Source organism: Theropithecus gelada, chromosome 7a, assembly GCF_003255815.1.
Source record: "Theropithecus gelada isolate Dixy chromosome 7a, Tgel_1.0, whole genome shotgun sequence".
NCBI lineage: Eukaryota > Metazoa > Chordata > Mammalia > Primates > Cercopithecidae > Theropithecus > Theropithecus gelada.
Genome location: NC_037674.1, coordinates 17,752,783 through 17,773,477, shown reverse-complemented (window position 1 = coordinate 17,773,477; position 20,695 = coordinate 17,752,783). Strand labels below are relative to the sequence as shown.

Here is a 20,695-nt window from a genome sequence, read left to right as displayed (position 1 = left end):
CTCCTGATGTCCCTGGCCCACCCCTCAAAGACCTTGACCAGTCATTTAGGGACTCTCTTATGTGAAAATGATGCAGAGGGTAGGTAACTTGACCGCAAATGGAAGTCCCTGTTAAGAGTAGGTCCCCGTGGCAGTGAGCAGACATCCGTTGTTGCAAATTCAGGACCTTTAGGGTGGAGAATGTGCTGGATGGGGAAAGTAGATGAATGTGTGTCGTGTGGGAATTATATTCATAAGAAAGCACAGCTTTTTCAACTTGCACTGTGCTTAAATAGGCAGCTCTAATGTAAGACCAGGGAGCTGACATGGGAGGAAACTCAGGCCTGGCGGCTTGCCTGCTAGGAGGACGCCCAGTCTCCCTGTCTGCTCATGAACGCCTAATGGCCTTTGTCTAATCTGTGCTTCTCGAAGTGCGATCTTTGAACTTCATGCATCAGAATCATCTGGTCTGCCAGTTGAAAATACAGATTCCCAGGGCCCATCCCAGGGACCATCCCTACCTGAGGATTTGGTAGGGGTCTGGGACTCTGCATTTTGAATAGGTTCACCAGGACAGTCTTGTGTTCACTAAAGTTTGAAACCAATGACTTTATTTATTTATTTATTTTTGAGATAGGGTCTTGCTCTGTCACCCAGGCTGGAGTGCAGTGGCGTGATCTCGGCTCACTGCAACCTCCACCTCCTGGGTTTGAGCAATTCTCCCGCCTCAGCCTCCCAAATATCTGGGATTACAGGCACACACCACCATGCCTGGCTAATTTTTGTATTTTTAATAGAGACAGGGTTTTGCCACGTTGGCTAGGCTGGTCTCGAACTCCTGATCTCAGGTGATCTGCCCGTCTCAGCCTCCCAAAGTGCTGGGATTGCAGGCATGAGCCACCGTGGCTGGACGAAACCATGACTTTGGCATTACAGGGTAAATCACAGCTTAAACTAATTTTTTTAATTTTTTTGAGATGGAGTCTCCATCTGTCACCCAAGCTGGAGGGCAGTGGCACAATCTCGGCTCACTGCAACCTCTGTCTCCTGCGTTCAACTGATTCTCCTGCCTCAGCCTCCCAAGTATTGGGATTACAGGCGCCCGCCATCATGCCTGGCTAATTTTTGTATTTTTAGTAGAGACGGGGTTTCACCATGTTGGCCAGGCTGGTCTTGAAGTCCTAACCTCAGGTGATCCTCCTGCTTTGGCCTCCTAAAGTGTTGGGGTTATAGGCGTGAGCCACTGCCTGGGTGACAGAATGAGACCCTGTCTCAAAAAATATATATATATTTTTATTCAGTTTATACATGAACAAAGTCTTTTTAAGAAACAAATAATAAGGCTGGGAGCAGTGGCTCACGCCTATCATCCCAGCACTGTGGGAGGCCGAGGCGGGCGGATCACGAGGTCAGGAGATCGAGACTGTCCTGGCAAACATGCTGAAACCCCATCTCCACTAAAATATACAAAACCTTAGCCAGGCATGGTGGCGGGCGCCTGTAGTCCCAGCTACTCGGGAAGCTGAGGCAGAAGAATGGCATGAACTCGGGAGGCGGAGCTTGCAGTGAGCTGAGATCACACCACTGCACTCCAGCCTGGGGGACAGAGTGAGACTCTGTCTCAAAAACAAACAAACAATCAAACAAAAAAACAAATAATACAAAAGACCATGTAAAGCAATGCAATAGCAGTTTCTTTCCTTTCCTCTTTCCATCTCCAAATCCCTCTCCTCAGAGGCAGCCACTTTTAATTCTTTTAGCTCTTTCACTGGTATTTACCCCATATTTTAAAATAATTAATATGCTTATTTTATTATTCTAATTTGTTATTTTTACAAAGTACCAGAACTTCTGTTTTGTGAATCAGATTTAGGCTTCTTGTACTATATTCTGCCCACCATTTTCCCAAAATAACTATGTCATAAATTTTGGTAAAATCAGGCTGGGCACAGTGGCTCATGCCTGTAATCCAAGCACTTTGTGAAGCTGAGGCGGGTGAATCACTTGAGGTCAGGAGTTTAAGACCAGCCTGGCCAACATGGTGAAACCCGGTCTCTACTAAAATTACAAAAATTAGCCGGGCGTGGTGGTGCATGCCTGTAACTGCAGCTACTCAGGAGGCTGAGGCAGGAAAATAGCTTGAACCTGGGAGGTGAAGATTGCAGAGAGCCAAGACTGTGCTATTGCACTCCACCCTGGGCAAAAGAGTGAGACTCCGTCTCAAGACAAAACAAAAAATTTTTGGTAAAATCAAAATTCATTATTTACTTTAGCATTATTAGGTAAATATTGTTTACTTCTTAGCTAAGTGATATGTTGTAATTATATTTCCTTTCTGTATAAATGTTCCTTTCTTCCTGTTACTGATAATTCTCTTCTTTTTCTATGTATTTACCATGCTTTTTAGCAGCAAGAGATCCTCCAAATACTTGAGCTCATCAGGCACAACATAGTGATACTGCAGAATGCCATAGATAAAGAGAAGTTCTCCAAGAGTCAGAGAAAAAGACAGATGGCCTGTGAAGGTACACTGATTAGAAAGACTGCTGCTTCTCAACAGCAATGTAAGCCAGAAGATAGTACTAGCATCAACCTAGGACTGATTATACAGGAAAACTTTTCAAGAGTGACAGCAAATTTCATACAAATAAAAATGCAGCGTTCTTACTTACTACAAATAGACCCTTACTGAGAGAACTTCTAAACATTGTACTTCAAGAAAAAGTAAAATTATTCTAGAAGGAAAAGTCTAAGACACAGGATAGAACAGTAAGTAAAGAAACTGGTAAACATACATGTAAATCTAAGCAAATATTGACTGGATTAAAAATGATAATTTCTCATTTTAAGGTTGAAAAATAAAGATAGGGCCTTTATCTTTAAAGGGTGTGGTAGCTCACGCCTGTAATCCCAGCACTTTGGGAAGCTGAGGCAGGCAGATGGCCTGAGGTCAGGAGTTTGAGACAAGCCTGGCCAACATGGCAAAACCCCGTCTCTACTAAATATACAAAAATTAGCCAGGCGTGGTAGTGGGTGCCTGTAATCCCAGCTACTAGGGAGGCTGAGGCAGAAGAATTACTTGAACCTGGGAGGCCGAGGTTGCAGTGTGCTGAGATGGCGCCACTGCACTTCAGCCTGGGTGACAGAGCAAGACTCCAGCTCAAAAAAACAGAAAAAGAAAGAACTAAAATTCTGAATAACAACAATGACATATTAGTTAGGAGAGGAGTATTTAGGGTTAAAATGTTCTATGGTTCTCATATTAAGAGAAAAATAAAATTATTGATTAATTTCAGACTTTGCTAAGATTAATATGTATGTTAACATTTTTGGGGCAATCAATGGAAAAACAAAAATTGTCTATATCTTTCAAATTAGTAGAAAGGAAAAAAAGAAAAAACCCTACTTATAATAAATTTAAAAGAAGGGTAGATTAAAGAAACAAAGAACATTTAAAAGGCAATACAAAGTATATGGTTAAGATAATGAAACGAACCCAAAATATATTAATACTCATCATCAATGTAAACAGACTAACATTTCCAGCTAAAAGACAAAGGTTTTCAGAATGTGTTTGCTTAAAAAGCCATAAGCAGTTTATAAGAGATACACCCATGATATTAGAACATAGAACTGCTGAAAGTAAAAGAAAGATAAAAATATATATAACACAAACCTTGCCCCAAAACTTGTGTACCTTCACTAATACTCAGCAAAACTGACTTTAAAGCCAAAAACAAACACCTTTGAGATAGGATCACTACAAATTCCTAGAAAAATAAATATTACCACTGACTCAAGAAGAAAAACAATTTCAAATGATCCCATGATTATTAAAGAGGTTGTAGATAGAAATCTTCCTTTAAAGAAAACATTGGCAAAATGCTACCAAATACGTAAGGAACATTTAGTTTTAATCTTATGCAGTCTCTTTCAGAACAAGGCACATCCTGCATTCATTTTTTCTTTTTGAGACAGAGTCTTGCTTTGTCGCCCAGGTTGGAGTGCAATGGTATGATCTTGGTTCACTGCAATGTTTGAGCTGAGCTCTGCCTGCTGGGTTCAAGCGTTTCTCGTGCGTCAGCCTCCTAAGTAGCTGGGATTACAGGCATGCACCATCATGTCTGGCTAATTTTTGTATTTTTGGTAGAGACAGGTTTTGCCATGTTGGGCAGGCTGGTCTCGAACTCCTGACCTCAAGTGAACTGCCCACCTCAGCCCCCCAAAGTGCTGGGATTACAAGCGTGAGCTACCATGACCGGCCTCTGAATTCATTTTATATTATCAAAATTGGACAGCACAAGAAAGATAAATAATAAGCCAATCTCATAAAGCTATGATCTATATATGAGCAGACAGTAAAAAACCTAAATAAAAGATTAGCAAACCAAAATTCAGTGATATGTAAGAATGCTAATATGGTCTAAACGTGCTTTTCTAAGAATGCCAGGTGTCAACATTAGAAAACTCAATTAATGTAATTTTGCATATTAACTTTTTAAAGGAGGATAATTACCTGATTTTCTCAACAGATGGGGAACAGTATTTTATAAAGTTCAACAACCATTTATGATTTCAAAAAATCTTTTAAGGCACAGCAAGACTAGTGGGGGACTTTCTTTTTTTTTTTTTTTGAGACGGAGTCTTGCACTGTCACCCAGGCTGGAGTGCAGTGGCCGGATCTCAGCTCACTGCAAGCTCCGCCTCCCGGGTTCACGCCATTCTCCGGCCTCAGCCTCCCGAGTAGCTGGGACTACAGGCGCTGCCACCTCGCCCGGCTATTTTTTGTATTTCTTAGTAGAGACGGGGTTTCACCGTGTTAGCCAGGATGGTCTCGATCTCCTGACCTCGTGATCCGCCCATCTCGGCCTCCCAAAGTGCTGGGATTACAGGCTTGAGCCACCGCACCCGGCCTAGTGGGGGACTTTCTTAATGATAAATGGTATCTATGAATCTATTCAACAGTGAAAAATTAAGAATATTCTCGGCCGGGTGCGGTGGCTCAAGCCTGTAATCCCAGCACTTTGGGAGGCCGAGGCGGGTGCATCACAAGGTCAGGAGATAGAGACCATCCTGGCTAACACGGTGAAACCCTGTCTCTACTAAAAAATACAAAAAAACTAGCCGGGCGAGGTGGCGGGCGCCTGTATTCCCAGCTACTTGGGAGGCTGAGGCAGGAGAATGGTGTAAACCCAGGAGGAGGAGCTTGCAGTGAGCTGAGATCTGGCCACTGCACTCCAGCCTGGGCAACAGAGCAAGACTCCGTCTCAAAAAAAAAAAAAAAAAAAAAAAAAAAATTCTCTTTAACATTGGGAACCAGAGAAGGATTCCTGTTATTTTCTTTACCTTTAACATTATGCTGAAGGGTTAGCCAGTGCTATAGAACAAGAATGAGGCTACTGCAAAAGGTACTTGGCAGCCCTGTCATTATTTCTAAATTATCTATCTACATAACAATATAGAATCTACAGATCTACAATCAAATTACTAGAATTACAGCTGGGAGTGATGGCTCATGCCTTTAATCCCAGCACTTTAGGAGGCCGAGGTGGGCAGATCACTTGAGGTCAGGAGTTCAAGACCAGCCTGGACAACATGGTGAAACCCTATCTCTACTAAAAAAACAAAAATTAGCCGGGTGTGGTGCCGGGCACCTGTAATCCCAGCTACTTAGGAGGTTGAGGCAGGAGAATAACTTGAACCTGGGAGGTGGAGGTTACAGTGAGCACTCCAGCCTGGGTGACACAGCAAGACTCCATCTCAAAAAAGAAAAAAAAGAAAAAAATTACTAGAATTACTATTAGTTTAGCAAATATATTGCATATAAGAGTCAAATGCATGTTTATACCTGAGCAACTGAGTACAATTTTAAGAAAGATGCCACTAACAAAAATGACTTTTATTTAACCATTTTTGTTAAAAGATGCCTAGGAATAAATTTGACAAAAGATGTTCAAGGCAGGCTGGGCGCGGTGGCTCATGCCCGTAATCCCAGCACTTTGGGAGGCCGAGGAGTAGGGGGTCACCTGAGGTCAGGAGTTTGAGACTAGCCTGACCAACATGGTGAAACCCCGTCTTTACTAAAAATACAAAAGTAGCCAGGCATGATAGTGCATGGCTGTAATCCCAGCTACTTGGGAGGCTGAGGCAGGAGAACTGCTTGAATCTGGAAGGTGATGTTTGCAGTGAGCCGAGATTGCACTATTGTACTCCAGCCTGGGCAACAAGAATGAAACTCCATCTCAAAAAAAAAAAAAAAAAAAAGATGTTCAAGATGTCATTGAGAAAATCATTTTTTTAATTTTTAAAAAAATTTTAAATTTTTTTAAGATGGAGTCTTGCTCTGTCACCCAGGCTGGAGTGCAGTGGCAGGATTTTGGCTCACTGCAACCTCCGTCTCCTGGGTTCAAGCGATTCTCCTGCCACAGCCTCCTGAGTAGCTGGGATTACAGGCCCCTGCCACTATGTCCAGCTAATTTTTGTATTTTTAGTAGAGATGAGGTTTTGGCATGTTGGCCAGGCTGGGCTTGAACTCCTGACCTCAGGTGATCTGCCTACCTCAGCCTTCCAAAGTGCTGGGATTACAGGCATGAGCCATTGCGCCCAGCCTAAGAAAAGTATTCTTAAGAGAGTGAAGAGGCAAGTCACAAGGTGGGGTAAGATATCTGTAATACATCTAACCAAGAAAGGATTAGTATCCAGGATATATAAAGAATGCCTGCGATTCAAATTGAAAAAGACAACTCAGTAGAAAAATGAGCAAAAGACATTAGCAGGTGTTTCATGTACAGTGAAATACAGATCAAGAAAAAGACAAGTGTACAAAAAAGATGTTTTGCCTTATTTATAATTGGGAAAATGCATCTTTTCTTGTATTTCTTGGCCATTTCTGTCCCAGCCCCTCTCACTGTAAGCATTAAACTGCTGAGTCACTTTAATTTGTTCACCATGATGTCTACAGCTCTGTCCCCATCATGACCCCCAGGAGGAGCTGCTGTCTTGTGGAATATAATAGAAGATGCTCCTAAAAGTTACTTATAGAACTGTCATTTTCACTGAAACATATGCACCTTCCCTATCCCCGCTACCCCCATAATGACATTATCATGATTCTCTGCTGAGTAGACAGAAGGCTGGCTCTCAACTGGGTACCTCATTTTGCCTTTCAGTTACTATCACCATTATTTATTGACTCATTGTATTAAGCATGTTATGTATAGAATCTCATTTAATCCTTACAATAACTCTATGAAAGTAGGAATTTTCATTTTCTAGTCACAGATGCAGAAACTGAGACCTTGGAATGGTCAATAATTTGCCCGAGGTCACATCGTTAATTGGTGGAGCTCGGATTTGAATGAAGTTTGCCCGACATCACAGCCTGTGCTCCTCATCACTGTGTTATGCTCCTGCCCTTTGCTGCCTATGCTAATAGTAATTGCTACCTTACTTTGCACACCTACTAGAACTTGCTGAATGCCACTCAAATCAGCCCTATGATGGGAATATCCTTATCCTCATTACAGAAGAGAAAAGCAAAACTTAAAAAACGTGATTTACTTATGTGACTTACTAGTGGCTGAGTCAGTGTTCAGACCGGGTCTGTTTGGTTCTAACTCTAGCTGTCTTATCCACTCTGCACAATGTCCCCAGTTCTTCCTCTCTGTGGCTAGGACAGTGATCTCACTTCTCTGTCAACTGTCTGAAAAAAGGTAACACTCTTAAAGCAGATCACAAGCAGACCACTCGTTGAGCCAGCTTCATTGGAAAGATAAATAATTTTCCTGGGAGAAGAAACAACTGGGTCCTAGGCCTAGCAGCAGAGACCTTCTTGCCACAGCCTAGGTTTTTCTGTAGTTCATCCCCCTCCCTCTCTTCTCACGCTGGCATGGAGTAACTTTTATTTTGTGCCAACCGAGGATTTCTTCTTTTTAGAACTGAGTAACACTGGTCAAGTGACTCCTGGCTGAGAAGATACACAGGAGTCAGTATTAATTTTAGAGGCAGTGGGGCACATGGAAGAGGTCATTAGAGCAAGAGACTGTCTGGTATGGACAGAAAGCTTCCAACTTGAAGGTGCTGATGCGAGGTTGGGCGTGGTGGCTCATGCCTGTAATCCCAGCACCTTGGGAGACTGAGGCGGGTGGATCATCTGAGGTCAGGAGTTCGAGACCAGCCTGGCTAACATGGTGAAACCCTGTCTCCACTAAAAATACAAAAATTAGCCACGCATGATGCCAGGCACCTGTAGTCCCAGCTACTGTCTCAAAAAAAAAAAAAGAAAAGAAAAAAAGAAAAATGAAACAAAGTGCTGATGCGATGGCCAAGTGCTGGGTCCTAGGAAGTTGCCATCTGTCCTCTCAATCTTATGCCCTTTCTTTCACTCCATTTCAGACCAAAGGAACCAGGTTTCTTGAAGAAATGATTCATTCTAGGTGTGGGGCAAGAAATGTACAAGATGGGCGTGGCACCTTTTGTTATGGCCAGAAAATAAGGCAAGGATAAAAGATTAATGGAGTAATGTGAAATGATACAGGCAACATACACAGGCTCCTACTGTCCAAAGATGGGACAATTTGAACATGAAAAAGAAGAATGACTGCAATGGATTAAAACACGCTGTGATACTTCATACTGATCACATTCTTCTTTTTTTCTTCTTCTTCTTTTTGAGACAGGGTCTCATTCTGTCACTCAGGCTGGAATGCAGTGCACAATTTTGGCTCACTGCAGCCTCAACCTCCCTAGCTCAAGTGATCCTCCCACCTCAGTCTCCCAAGTAGCTAGTGACAGAACAGGAGCATCATCTTGGACAAGCACCACCATTTTAAAGTGCACCTTGATCAAACACTGCCTAAATCCAACCCGAAGGGCATCGGCCTAATGGCTAATGTCAGCATGACCATAAACCACAAATGACATCTCCAACCAGAAACATTCCAATCCTACGATAAACCCCCTCCCTGACCAGAGACATGCCAGTCCCAAGATAACCTCTCCTCCGACCAGAGACATTCCAAACCCACAATGAACTTCTCCTCCACACAGAAACATTTCAAGCCTGTGATAGACTCTCTCACCCTGAACCCTTAAATACACTTAGTCTGTAAGAGAGAGTACTCCTGACCAAAATCGGCCAGAAGCCCCTCTCAGGTTTATTCTCCAAAATAAACCTGTCTTTGTTGAGCCATTTTTCATGTTTCTTTCCTCTTTCTTTTTAACTCTTACAGCTAGGACTATAGGCAGAAACCACCATACCTGGCTAATTTTTGTATTTTTAGTAGAGACAGGGTTTCGCCATGTTGCCCAGGCTGGTCTTGAACTCCTGGGCTCAAGTGATCCACCCACCTTGGCCTCCCAAAGTGCTGGAACTGCAGGCGTGAGCCACCATGCTTGGCCCACATTCTTAATAGAGTATTGTTTCAAGCTGTAATATTTAAGAATACAGAGAAAAAAGTACAGTCAATACTCATTATTCTTGGTAGTTATGTTTTGTAATGTTGCTGAGATTACTGTATTAGTAAATACTGAACCATTGCTCCTAGGGGACATACAGAGTTAGGGTCCTGTGAGTCTCTGGTCACATTTTCATCAACCAATCAATACAGAGCCTGATTTTATGTATGTTTCTGCTTAAAGACACCTTATTTAATATTGATTCATTAAATTATTGTTTGATTGATGATTCAATAACATTGAACTCACAGCCAACTGACTATAACTTGTGTGTGAACAAAGCTTATCTGACACATGCATTACCTCCATGAGGCAAACCACAGCCTCCTAGAATGCTAGACAGCATTTCAGCACTATGCTTGGAGGTCACCAATAAAAAGCACAGAAACGAGAAAAACATGGCACTAAAGACATCATGAAAAGGACACTCTCTACAGTATGAAAGCTGAAACAAGAAGACAGAGTGTTGCCTTGTTTGACCTGAGCTGAGAACATGCATGTGGGGTGACTCAGATTTTTCACAGTTCTGTGTATGCTCACAAATGACTGCAAAAACACCTCAAGTACTAATTTTGGGGAGACAAACTTTAGCGAGTAGGTGAATTTGCAAATATGGCATCTGCGAATAACAAGGATTGGCTGTGTAAGGTTTATAGCACTGACGTCCTCCATGTTGGAAAAGCCATGCCTATGGCGTAAAGTTGGAACAATTTTGTGACTGATCTGAAGTAACTAAAAGAGGGATGACATGATTCAAGAACAGGATATGCCTGTAGCCCCAGCTACTCAGAGTCTGAGGCAGGAGGATCACTTAAACCCAGGAGTTCAAGTCCAGTGTGGACAACATAGCGAGACCCTTATCTCTATAAAAAAAAAAAAAAAAAAGAATCGGGAGGATTTCCCATACAGGGAAAATCAGCTGACTCTATTTCACTGTCTTTTGGGTCACAACCAGAGAAAATATACTACATTTGTATCTGGAAATGTTCTAGTTAGAAATAAGGATGAATGTTCAGACTGTGAAAGTTACAAGCTGTAGGTTACTGAAGGAGATGGAGCCATCCTTTCCCCTTTAAAACCTTTGTATCAGGAAAGAAAGCCATCCATCTGGAAAGGCTGAAAGTAGTTCCCATTTTTTGGTCCTATGATCTCTGGGGTATTTTAAAAATAGCAGTTTTTATACTATATTCCTGGTGTTCTGGAGTATATAATACACTTCTGAAAGTTCTGATGGTGATTGTTTAAATTTGAAGGTTGAATGAAAATGGAAAAGTACGTGTCAGCTCCTCTCCAGCAGAATGCTTCCTGAGGCACCAGGCTTCCTTGTGAATTAGTCTTGACACCACTCCATAGCCTCTGAGAGGGCAGAGTCTCTCATTCCCACCACAGTTCAGCCAGTTCCTAGCAGCTCCCTTCTGTGTGCTTCTCTCTCCACACACTCTTGTGCTTTCCACACTCTGACTTCTGAATGTTGGCTCACCCCTGCTTGTGTAAACCAAAATAGGAACCTCCACCCTCTACCAAGTCACTTGCCTCAGAAGTTTCACAAGCACTCGGAAAGAATTCTGTGAGGGAGGCCGGGCGAAGTGCCTCATGCCTATAATCCTGGCACTTTGGGAGGCTGAGGCAGGTGGATCACTTGGAGTCAGGAGTTCGAGACCAGCCTGATCAATATGTGAAACCCCGTCTCTACTGAAAATACGAAAATTAGCCAGGCATGGTGGCACATGTCTGTAGTCCCAGTTACTAGGGAGGCTAAGGTGGGAGGATTGCTTGAACCCAGGAGGCAGAGGTTGCAGTGAGCCGAGGTGGAGCCACTGCACTCTAGCCTGGGCAACAGAGCAAGATTCTGTCTCCAAAAAAAAAAAAAAAAAAAAAAAAAGAATTCTGTGAGGGTCGGGTTGTGGAGAGGAAGAACACCGGGTGGGGGTTCGTCATGAGCCCCTCCTTCTCGTAAGTAAACGGGCAGGTGTTTTTCTTTGTTTTCTTCCTAGAAAACAATCATATTTAATTCTCCTTCCCCCACCCCAGAGATTATTGTAATTCTGTAATTACAATAATCTTTCTAATTTTTTTCTTACAGGTTTTCCTTGAGAAGAAAGAAGATGTTTCTGCCATGTTAAGGGTTCAGAAAGTGAGCACACTTCAAGAAATAAATTTAAAGACTCAACAATAATTCCATAGTAGTAAGAAGATCTACCCTGAAGAATATCATACTTTTTTTTTCTCCTGGTGTAACAGCCCTGGCACAAGGAAGAAGTTGGTTCTGCCTGGATGCCGAGGACGCTGGGAAGTGACAAGAGACCAGGTCATATAGAAAGCAGCAAAAACCAGCCAGTGTGGCTGGGTCCATGTTGACAGACAGCATGGAAGAAAGAAAGAGCCTGGGAAAAGGAATAGGTTGGGGATGGCAGGGCTGTGAGTTAGATGGGAAGGGACTCTTTGTCTTATTTTTTCCATTCTGAATGCTTTTCTCCCTCACATTTTACATTTCACAATTTCCCTCACATTTCTGAATTTATCTCACATCTCTGAAACTGTGATGCAACTTACATTAGAAAGCTTCCTTCTACTGCACCCAGCTGGGTGATGGTCATGACCTTCCATGGACACCCTCTGATAAGATCAAGAAAGTACTAGTATTGAGAATCTTCTAGACATGGGAAAATAAGGTTCATGATGAATTATAGCTTGGGAAACTTACTTAAACTCTATCCTTAAAATGAGCCTAATACAAGAGATTTTTGTGTACCAGAATACAAGGAATAAAGTCATCTGTTCAAAGGATTAAGGGGCTGCTGCTGTCTGTCTGGGAAAGAGGCTTCTACAGGTCCAGGTGTTGGCGGAGGGAACTACTGGCCCCAGGAGTGAGGAAGAGCAGGGCTAAGGGGGAGGTTGGACTACTGGGCAAAGCATGGCTGGATATGGGTATGATAGTAATACCTTGCAAGAAGAAAGGCAAACAGTAGAGAAATATGAGTGAAGTGGAGACCCAGCTCTGAGCTGGTAATGGGTGGGGCCCTGTAATGATAGAGAGGTGAGGACAGGAGTTGAGGGAAAGAGGTGGGTTAGGCAACCCATAGCTGGAGCTCCAGCCACCACCAGCAAATGAGAAGGCACTAGATCTTGAGTTAAGTGGGAAGGTGACGAGCTCCCCCAACTCCCAACAGCTAATAGAAGAGTTAAGCAGAAGGTTGCGATGAGAAACTGCAGGGCCCAGCTATCAGCCCCAGGAGCTTGGAGGACGGTGGAGGGAGAACGGGATTTCCTAGGGAAAGAGCTGGAGGTTAAGCTGGAGGTGGCTGTATATCAATGATGCAATTTTGACTCCAATTCAGGGCTGTGAACTGGAGACCCAACCAGAAATAACCTCTCCTAGCAGAGCCAAGAAACACTGAGACCATGCTGATGGTCTGTTTAACCTGAAGTCTGGGTTGTTTCAAGTTTAACCTGAAGTCTGGGTTAATCTAGCTCCTAAATAGGGTGGGCCCTTCCTTCTCCAAGCTCTAGGTTAGGGTGGGTCTGGAATAACATGGAATTTACAGAAAGGTGACTCCACCTAGCACCAGAGACAGGGGGAAGCCCAGGAACCTCACTGTTGTCAGGGTCCACTGCTGGAGGCCCTGGCCAGCTGAGCTGATGGTGCAGGGCAGGGCACTGTGGAGCAATTCTGGGATCCCACGTTACCAAGGGTGAGGAGGGGACCAGATACCTTTTCATCACAAGGTCCTGCAACTGGCCCTTCACTTCTCATCCCTCCAAAATAAGCAGGGATCTAGGTTGCCCCTGATTTGGGGATTGCAGGAGATCAGAGAGAAGTAGTTTAAGAACTCTCCACCTGGCATGACTGAGGTGCAAGCATGGGAAAAAGGAAGCCCTTGCTCACCATGTTGGTCTCGGTGGGGCTTCAAAGCTAATCATTGAGCAAGTGGCCAAGTTCCCAGCCAAGAGTGACCCTCTTTTGTCGTCGCCTTCCTGGCTCTATGATACACTCAGATTTTCACAACCAAACGTACATTTGATATTTGATGTAGACAACTGGAATTGCCCTAAAGGACAAGGAGTCCCCTGCCCATGAGGGGAGCATTCACACACACATGCTCATGCTGAGATGGATGGATGCATTTAGACCAGGCATGAAGTACTCAAATACATCACTGTGGTTAATATCTTTACTGGTCACAGGCACAAATTAAGCTGGAAAAATGTTTATGATGTTGCCACTTTTAAGAGACTGCACAGCTGCTTGTAGGCAGTAATAAGAGTAGTCTATGTTTACTGAGCACTCGCCCACGTGCTGGTCGTAAGCCTTTAGCCTGCATTAACTCATTTAATCCTCAATTATGAGATGGGTTCTTCTATTATGGTTGCTCTCCATTTTTCACATAGAGAACCTGTGGCAAAATTAGGGTATGTGACCAAGATTACCTAAGTGTTAGGTAGCAGGCCAAGACTTGAACATAGGTTATCTGACCTCAGAGCCTGGGCTCTTAGCCACTGTGCCATTCCATCTCCAACTTACAGAGGCTGCTGCTTTTAGGGGCTACCCCTGGGGTGTCACTCAATGCCTGTTGTGTCTTGAGGAGGCCCAATAAATGACATCTCATTTCCATGCCTGAGTTTTGAACCAATAAAGGAATGCTACAAAAGTGCAGGGCAGGTGGGAATCCAAAATCCTACATTTATTGTTTAATAAAAATGGGTATTGACAGCTAAATCTCAGAATTAGATAGATTGGGGGCTCTAGAGCCAGATTGTGTGGGTTTAAATCCCAGCTCCAACCTTCACTAACTGGGAGATCTGGAGAATCCCTCTGAGACTCAGTTCCCTCCTTTGTAAAGCGGGACAATAATGGTACTTCCTTACAGGATTGTTGTGAAGATTAAATTAACATATGGAAAGCACTTAGTTACTGGCATGTGGTGAGTTCTCACTCAAGACTAGCGATTATCTTTACTATTAACTATATATTACCAGGTGGCCCAGGGACTCCTGCATGACTCCCCATGGGGTCTTGCCTCCAGAAAACTTGCTGCAAGGAGGGCAGAAAGCAGAAGTCATGCTTCTTGCAGGCAGCTTGCTTCCCAGAGAAAGACGGAAGCCAAGAACTGGGCTTTACAGCTCAAGTTCTCTTTACAAACCCACCATGAGAAGAAGAGAGGCCAGGAGTGTGGTGCAATTGAACCTTCCACCCCATGGAATGAAACATGACCTGCCCTCCCACCCCCAACCTATCCCTAGTGTATTGGGCACCAGCATCCCAGAAGCCCTGTTCTAGAGGCCATTATATTCTGCCCTGGGATCTATCATCAAGAAAACTTGCCTTAACAGTTAGGAAGTATTGAATAATTTGTATGCTTTCTGATCCTAGAAATAGATCATATAAGGAAAGGCTAGAGGAATCAGATTGTTTGCCCTGGAAACTCAATGCATGATGCTCCCGAGTAGAGGAAGAAAGGCTGTGAGGTAGCTGTCAGGCCTCTGAGCCCAAGATAAGCCATCATATCCCCTGTGACCTGCACATATACATCCAGATGGCCTGAAGCAACTGAAGATCCACAAAAGAAGTGCAAATAGCCTTAACTGATGACATTCCACCATTGTGATTTGTTCCTGCCCCACCCTAACTAATAGGATATATTCTCCCTCGACCCTTAAGAAGGTACTTTGTAATATTCTCCTCCACCCTTAAGAAGGTACTTTGTAATATTCTCCCCGCCCTTGAGAATGTACTTTGTACATCTATCCCAAACCTATAAGAACTAATGATAATCTCACCACCCTTTGCTGACTCCTTTTTTGGACTCAGCCCGCCTGCACCCAGGTGAAATAAACAGCCTTGTTGCTCACACAAAGTCTGTTTGGTGGTCTCTTCACACAGATGTATGTGACAGTAGCACTGGTAAGTGAGAGAAGAGATTACAGCTGTGCTGGGAACAGTTGGCCAGAGCCTGTTTTTTTTTTTTTTTTTTTTTTTTTTTGAGACGGAGTCTCGCTCTGTCGCCCAGGCTGGAGTGTAGTGGCCAGATCTCAGCTCACTGCAAGCTCCGCCTCCCGGGTTCACGCCATTCTCCTGCCTCAGCCTCCCGAGTAGCTGGGACTACAGGCGCCTGCCACCTCGCCCGGCTAGTTTTTTGTATTTTTTTAGTAGAGACGGGGTTTCACCGTGTTAGCCAGGCTGGTCTCAAACTCCTGACCTGGTGATCCACCCGTCTCGGCCTCCCAAAGTGCTGGGATTACAGGCTTGAGCCACCGCGCCCGGCCGCCTGTTTTCTTTTAAGAGGGAAAGGCTGAAAGTTTAGCATGCTATTTTAACTAGAATTATAGTTGGCCAGGAATAATTCTCCCTTTATCATTATCATCATAATTATCACTGTAATTATAATAAATAATACTTGACGGTTGAAAAAAATTCAGATTGGTTTCCAAAGGTTCTATGCCTTAGTAAAAGCAGGAAGGCCTTTACTCACCTGTGTGGTGCTTTTCCTGATAGGACACAGTCTTTTCAGACTGCTCAGGGCTGGCAAAGGTCACTACATCTGAAGAAGTTAACGGAAAACTGATGTCTCCAAGAAGTGCTTCACAGTCAGAAAGTTCTGGAGTCATTTCAGTTTTTCAGTTTCAAGTCAACTTGTGTGGCTGTAGATAAGTCATTTGCCCTTTCTGGGCCTTAATCACTTCACCTATAAAGCAAGGACACTGGACCACCTCTCCAAGAATCATTTCAACTCTGACCATCTCTAATTTTATATTTCTTATTTATATTAGTGAACCCAATGGGCAGTGTTCCTGTGATCTTAACCCCAGGGGAACATGTGGGCATTTTATTGAAGAGTGGCCTTTGCTATCTGGTCCTTTAGTGACTCAAACAGTCGAAGATCCAGGATCTCTGTTGTTGGTGATGGTGGTGCTGGGGGCACAATTTAGAACAGACAGGTCTTCTGCACCCCTCATTTCAAATATGGACACTGCCCAATCTAGTACCTAGAGCATAACAGGCCCTTAAAGCATTTTTATTAATTTGTAAGTCTAGCTTGTGACTCAAGTTCACCAATGATTTCACTGAAAATAGTATTTGTAGGTTTTAATTTTACCCATTCTGAGAAAGGGCTTTTATTTTTTTAAACTTTTTTTATAGAGATAGGGTCTCACTATGTTGCCCAGGCTGGTCTCCAACTCCTGAGTTCAAGTGATGCTCCCACCTCTGCCTCCCAAAGTGCTGGGATTACAGGCATAAGCCACCATGTCTGGCCCAAGAAAGGGTTTTTAAGAACTCCCTGCCTGGGAATGCAGGACTATCCTGTCTCACCGGTCAAGGCCCTCGGGCATGGGTTTTCATTCACCAGCATCAGCTGAGTACCCACTATGGGACTGGCCTGAACTTGGTGAGCGGGCCTCAAAGATGAACAGAAAGAGTCTCTGCTCTCAGTGAGAGGAAAACAGTCATGAGAAAGATTGAAGGAAGTGACACCTGAGCAGAGTTTCAGACAGGAACAAAAAGGGCATGCCAGGCAGACAGACAGCATGAGCAAAGGCCTCCGGTGTGAGAAGACTTGGAACCACAGAGCAGCTAAATGTCCAAGCACTGCTGGTGTGTCAGGATCTGGGAAAAGAGGATGGAGATGGGCCTGGATAGGTAGGCAGGGACCAGCTGAGAAGGGCCTATGGCTTGGCTAAGGAGTTTGGATTTGTCCTGAAGGCAGTGGGGGATTTGTCCTGAAGGCAGTGGGGGATTTGTCCTGAAGGCAGCCGAGAGAGGGATGTCACTGAAGATATTTCAGCAGGGGGTTATGACGTGTCCAACTACTCTGATAGCAGAGCAGTGTTATCTTCTAAACTGAAGGCCTGCAGGACAGTTATGGGCCTTACCATAGAACCGAGAAGAGCACCTATGCAATACACGGGGTTGTGGAGTATTCCACCTCAGGTTTGTTGTTGTTGTTGTTGTTTGAGACTGGGTCTCAGTCCTGTCACCCAGCCTGGAGTGCAGTGGCGTGATCTCAGCTCACTGCTGCCTCGGACTTGGTGAGTTTAAGTGATCTTCCCACCTCAGCCTCCAAGTAGGTAGGACCACAGGCATGTGCCACCGTGCCTGGATAATTTTCTGAATTTTTAGTACAAAAGAGATAGATTTTTGCCCTGTTGCCCAGGCTGGTCTCAAACTCTTGGGCTTAAGCAATCCTCCAGCCTGGGCCTCCCAAAATGCTGGGATTACAGGCGTGAGCCACCACGCCTGGCCCATCTTAGGTTAAAGAAAAACATGACTAATGAATAGTATCAGGTCTCAGGTTGCCATCGTTTCCTCAGGAAGGGTTTCTCTCCCTGGACCAGGTTAGCTCTCCTTGCCACATGATCCCGTGGCACCCAGAACATCGTCTCCTGACAACGTCACTCTTGTTCAACGCCCATCTTCCCTTCAGGACCCTAGGTTCTGAGACAGCTTGGATTTTGGTTTTTCTTACTCACTGCTGTCCCCCCAGTTGCTTGTCCAGTGCTGGCACTAGTAGATGCTCAATAAATATTTCTTGAATTAAGAACAAAAGTCACACTAGAGGGATGATCAGAGAGGCGAGCCAGGGGAATGTGATTTCCCTCCTGGTGATCACTATAAATGAAACCCAGAGGCTGGGAGAGTTTCCTAAAAGAGAAAGTTTTAATCCAGGCTCTGTCATGTGCCCACTGGATATATTTCGCTCTGGTGTGCCTTGACTCCTCGCTTATGAGGTGAGGTAGGTGGACAAAAACGATTGCTAGGTCTCTCTCTCTAACCCCAACATTTTATGCATGAAAAAATATTCCTTGCCTATGACTCTCTTCTTTCTAGGGTTGCTATGTTTCAGAAAGATATGGCCACTGGTAAATTAAAGAAGAATAACATCATGATTTTAGCCAGAGAAACTAAAGTGATCTTACAAAGATGAAAGGTATTTAAAATGAAAGGGTAGATCTGGGCTGTCTGGAATTTGTTCTGAGAAAGGAATATTTTTACAGGATGAATTAAACTGAGTTCCAACCACTTTTATAAAAAGCAAGATTTTTTTTTTTTCAGAGAGAAAGAGTCAGAGCATGAGAATCAGCCCCACCTCCCCCGCTCTCCCTCTGGATTTTGCTGAGATTTGGTGAAATATCTGAGACCTGTTCCTCTCCTCCCTGCTTCACACTTAAGGACACAGCCCAGCAGAATTGCTGCCAGGATCCTTCCCCCATTGCCCATGTGCACAGCTGAGCTGCCGGAGGTGCTGAGTGGGAGGACTCCTCCGTGGGGGGAAAACCCAGCAAGTAAGCAGGAAGTTACTCACCGGAGGTCTCTTCCAGATGAACTGGATGGGGAACTTCTGGCTATAAAAGAGAGAGGTCTCATCCGGTGGGAACTCAGGGTCCACATAAAGAACTTTCTTTTCTAGACATTTCTTGTGAAGCTGCTCGAATGTCTTCTCTTTCACTCCGATAATAGGAAAATTGCGGCTGATGATGGCTGAATAGATGCCACTTGCGTTTCCACCCCCAGCCTCGGTGGCCTTGCTCTGAGCCGGGTGAGGAACTGGCCCTGGGGACCTTGGCTCAGCCGCTGTCCTTGGAGCCACAGATGCGCTAATGACGGTCGGCATGGCAAGTGGCTTTGGAAGAAAAAGCTTTTTAAAGAAAACAAGATACAGCTACCTTCAAGGAAAGGAAGCAACTGCAAAGGGGAAGTTAGAGTAATTCTGTCATCTGAGAGAAAAGTGTCCACATCCAGTTCGAAGTTGAAAGCCCATCAGAAGGTCGTACAGGTTATGTCCATCTTAAAAACCGAGCTGTGATTCTGAAGCCATAAGTTCTCCTGAGAAATGAGTGCTAAAGGATTTCTGAAGCAATGTTGACCTGGGGTCTCCTACCAGCAGCATGCATGCCAGAGGGAGAGAGAAAGAGAGTGAGGGTTGTGTTTCAGTGGCCTGAAGATGCTTGAGCCAGAAAAACTAAAAATAGATGTGAAGAAACACTGTGAGTATGAGAGCAAGAGAGAGGAGAACCTGGCTAGGGACATCTCTGTTGCCATGAAGTGCTGGTGTTGTCAGAAAATGAAAAGGGAGTATCTGAGTAAGGTGAACACTGGAAAGAAGCTGAGAACTGCTGACATGTTATTGAGTAGGCAGTTATACAGACCACCCAACTACTGGCCACCAAATGAATGGAAAACAGTATTGCAAAAAAGCTAGTTAGGGTGAACGAGAGGTACTGAATTCTAGGAAAATATTCTGTGAATTTTAGAGAACATGATTTTTAGTCCTACAATTTTAGGATATCAGAACATTATTCAATGTTAGATTTGGCATCTTTTCTAGAATGTTCTTGGGTCAGCGTTTATTGGAAATGTCTGCATGGAAATTGCTACTCAGCAGAGTCCTTGGTTGAGAAAACCCCTGCCTGTACCTGCAGACTTGACCTTGCCACCTCTTGTCTCTTCCCATCCCCAAAATAAACACTGGGACTGAATCTGCTATAAAAAGTGTACCTGCCAGGCGCGGGGGCTCACATCTGTAATCTCAGCACTTTGGGATGCTGAGGCGGGTGGATCACATGAGGTCAGGAGTTCGAGATCAGCCTGGCCAACAATAGTGAAACCAGTGAAAACACATAAATAAGACAGGCATGGTGGTGGGTGCCTGTAATCCCAGCTACTTGGGAGGCTGAGACAGAAGAATCGCTTGAACCCAGGAGGCAGAGGTTGGAGTGAACCCAGATTGCGCCATGTACTCCAGCCTGGGTGACAGAATGAGACTCCATCTTAAAAAAAAAAAGTGCACCTGAGCACAGTAAATCCCCAATGTCATCAATAGGTTCTAGTAAGCTTGTTTTGGTTAAAGTCACAGTTTACAAGAACCTATCAACGATGTTAAGTGAGGACTTACTGTATAGGTTACATGTTGACTCATTCAGCCATACCACATTAGGCATCTGAGACAGAAGCTGGAATTGGATACTGAACCAGACTGCCTGTCAAGCCCTGGGATGTCACACCTGGTTTCAGGGCTCTTAGATGAGAGCATAAGTGGCTCTGCGGAAGGGAAGTGCCTGCCTGGCGTCCACCTTGTCTTCTACCCACAACAGCTGCTCCCTGGGCTGTAAGGAGATGACCACATTTCAAGTATGGCAGAGTGGAGGCATGTCCTAGGCTGTAGTCATGCCTGTTCCTATGCGACTAGTCTCAATAATCGAAGATTAGAGGCTATGGAAGAAGGTGGGAAGTGACAGGTAAAATAGGGAGTACTATCAGCCTCCT

At 44.3% G+C, this 20,695-nt stretch overlaps 1 protein-coding gene across 3 annotated transcripts in view; it reads right to left on the bottom strand.

Annotated features, from left to right (window-relative positions):
- Positions 1–19,479, bottom strand: part of CAPN3 (calpain 3) — a 58,164-nt gene extending 38,685 nt beyond the window's left edge. For 2 of the 3 annotated variants that reach the window (XM_025389694.1, XM_025389693.1), the window contains exon 1: positions 18,735–19,348. In XM_025389694.1, the coding sequence (XP_025245479.1) occupies positions 18,735–19,043 (309 nt within the window). In that variant the 5' untranslated portion in view covers positions 19,044–19,348. Of the gene's footprint in view, positions 1–18,734 lie in introns of all 3 variants that reach the window. The other variant, XM_025389695.1, reaches the window with a different exon arrangement.
- Positions 19,480–20,695: the final 1,216 nt, after the last annotated feature.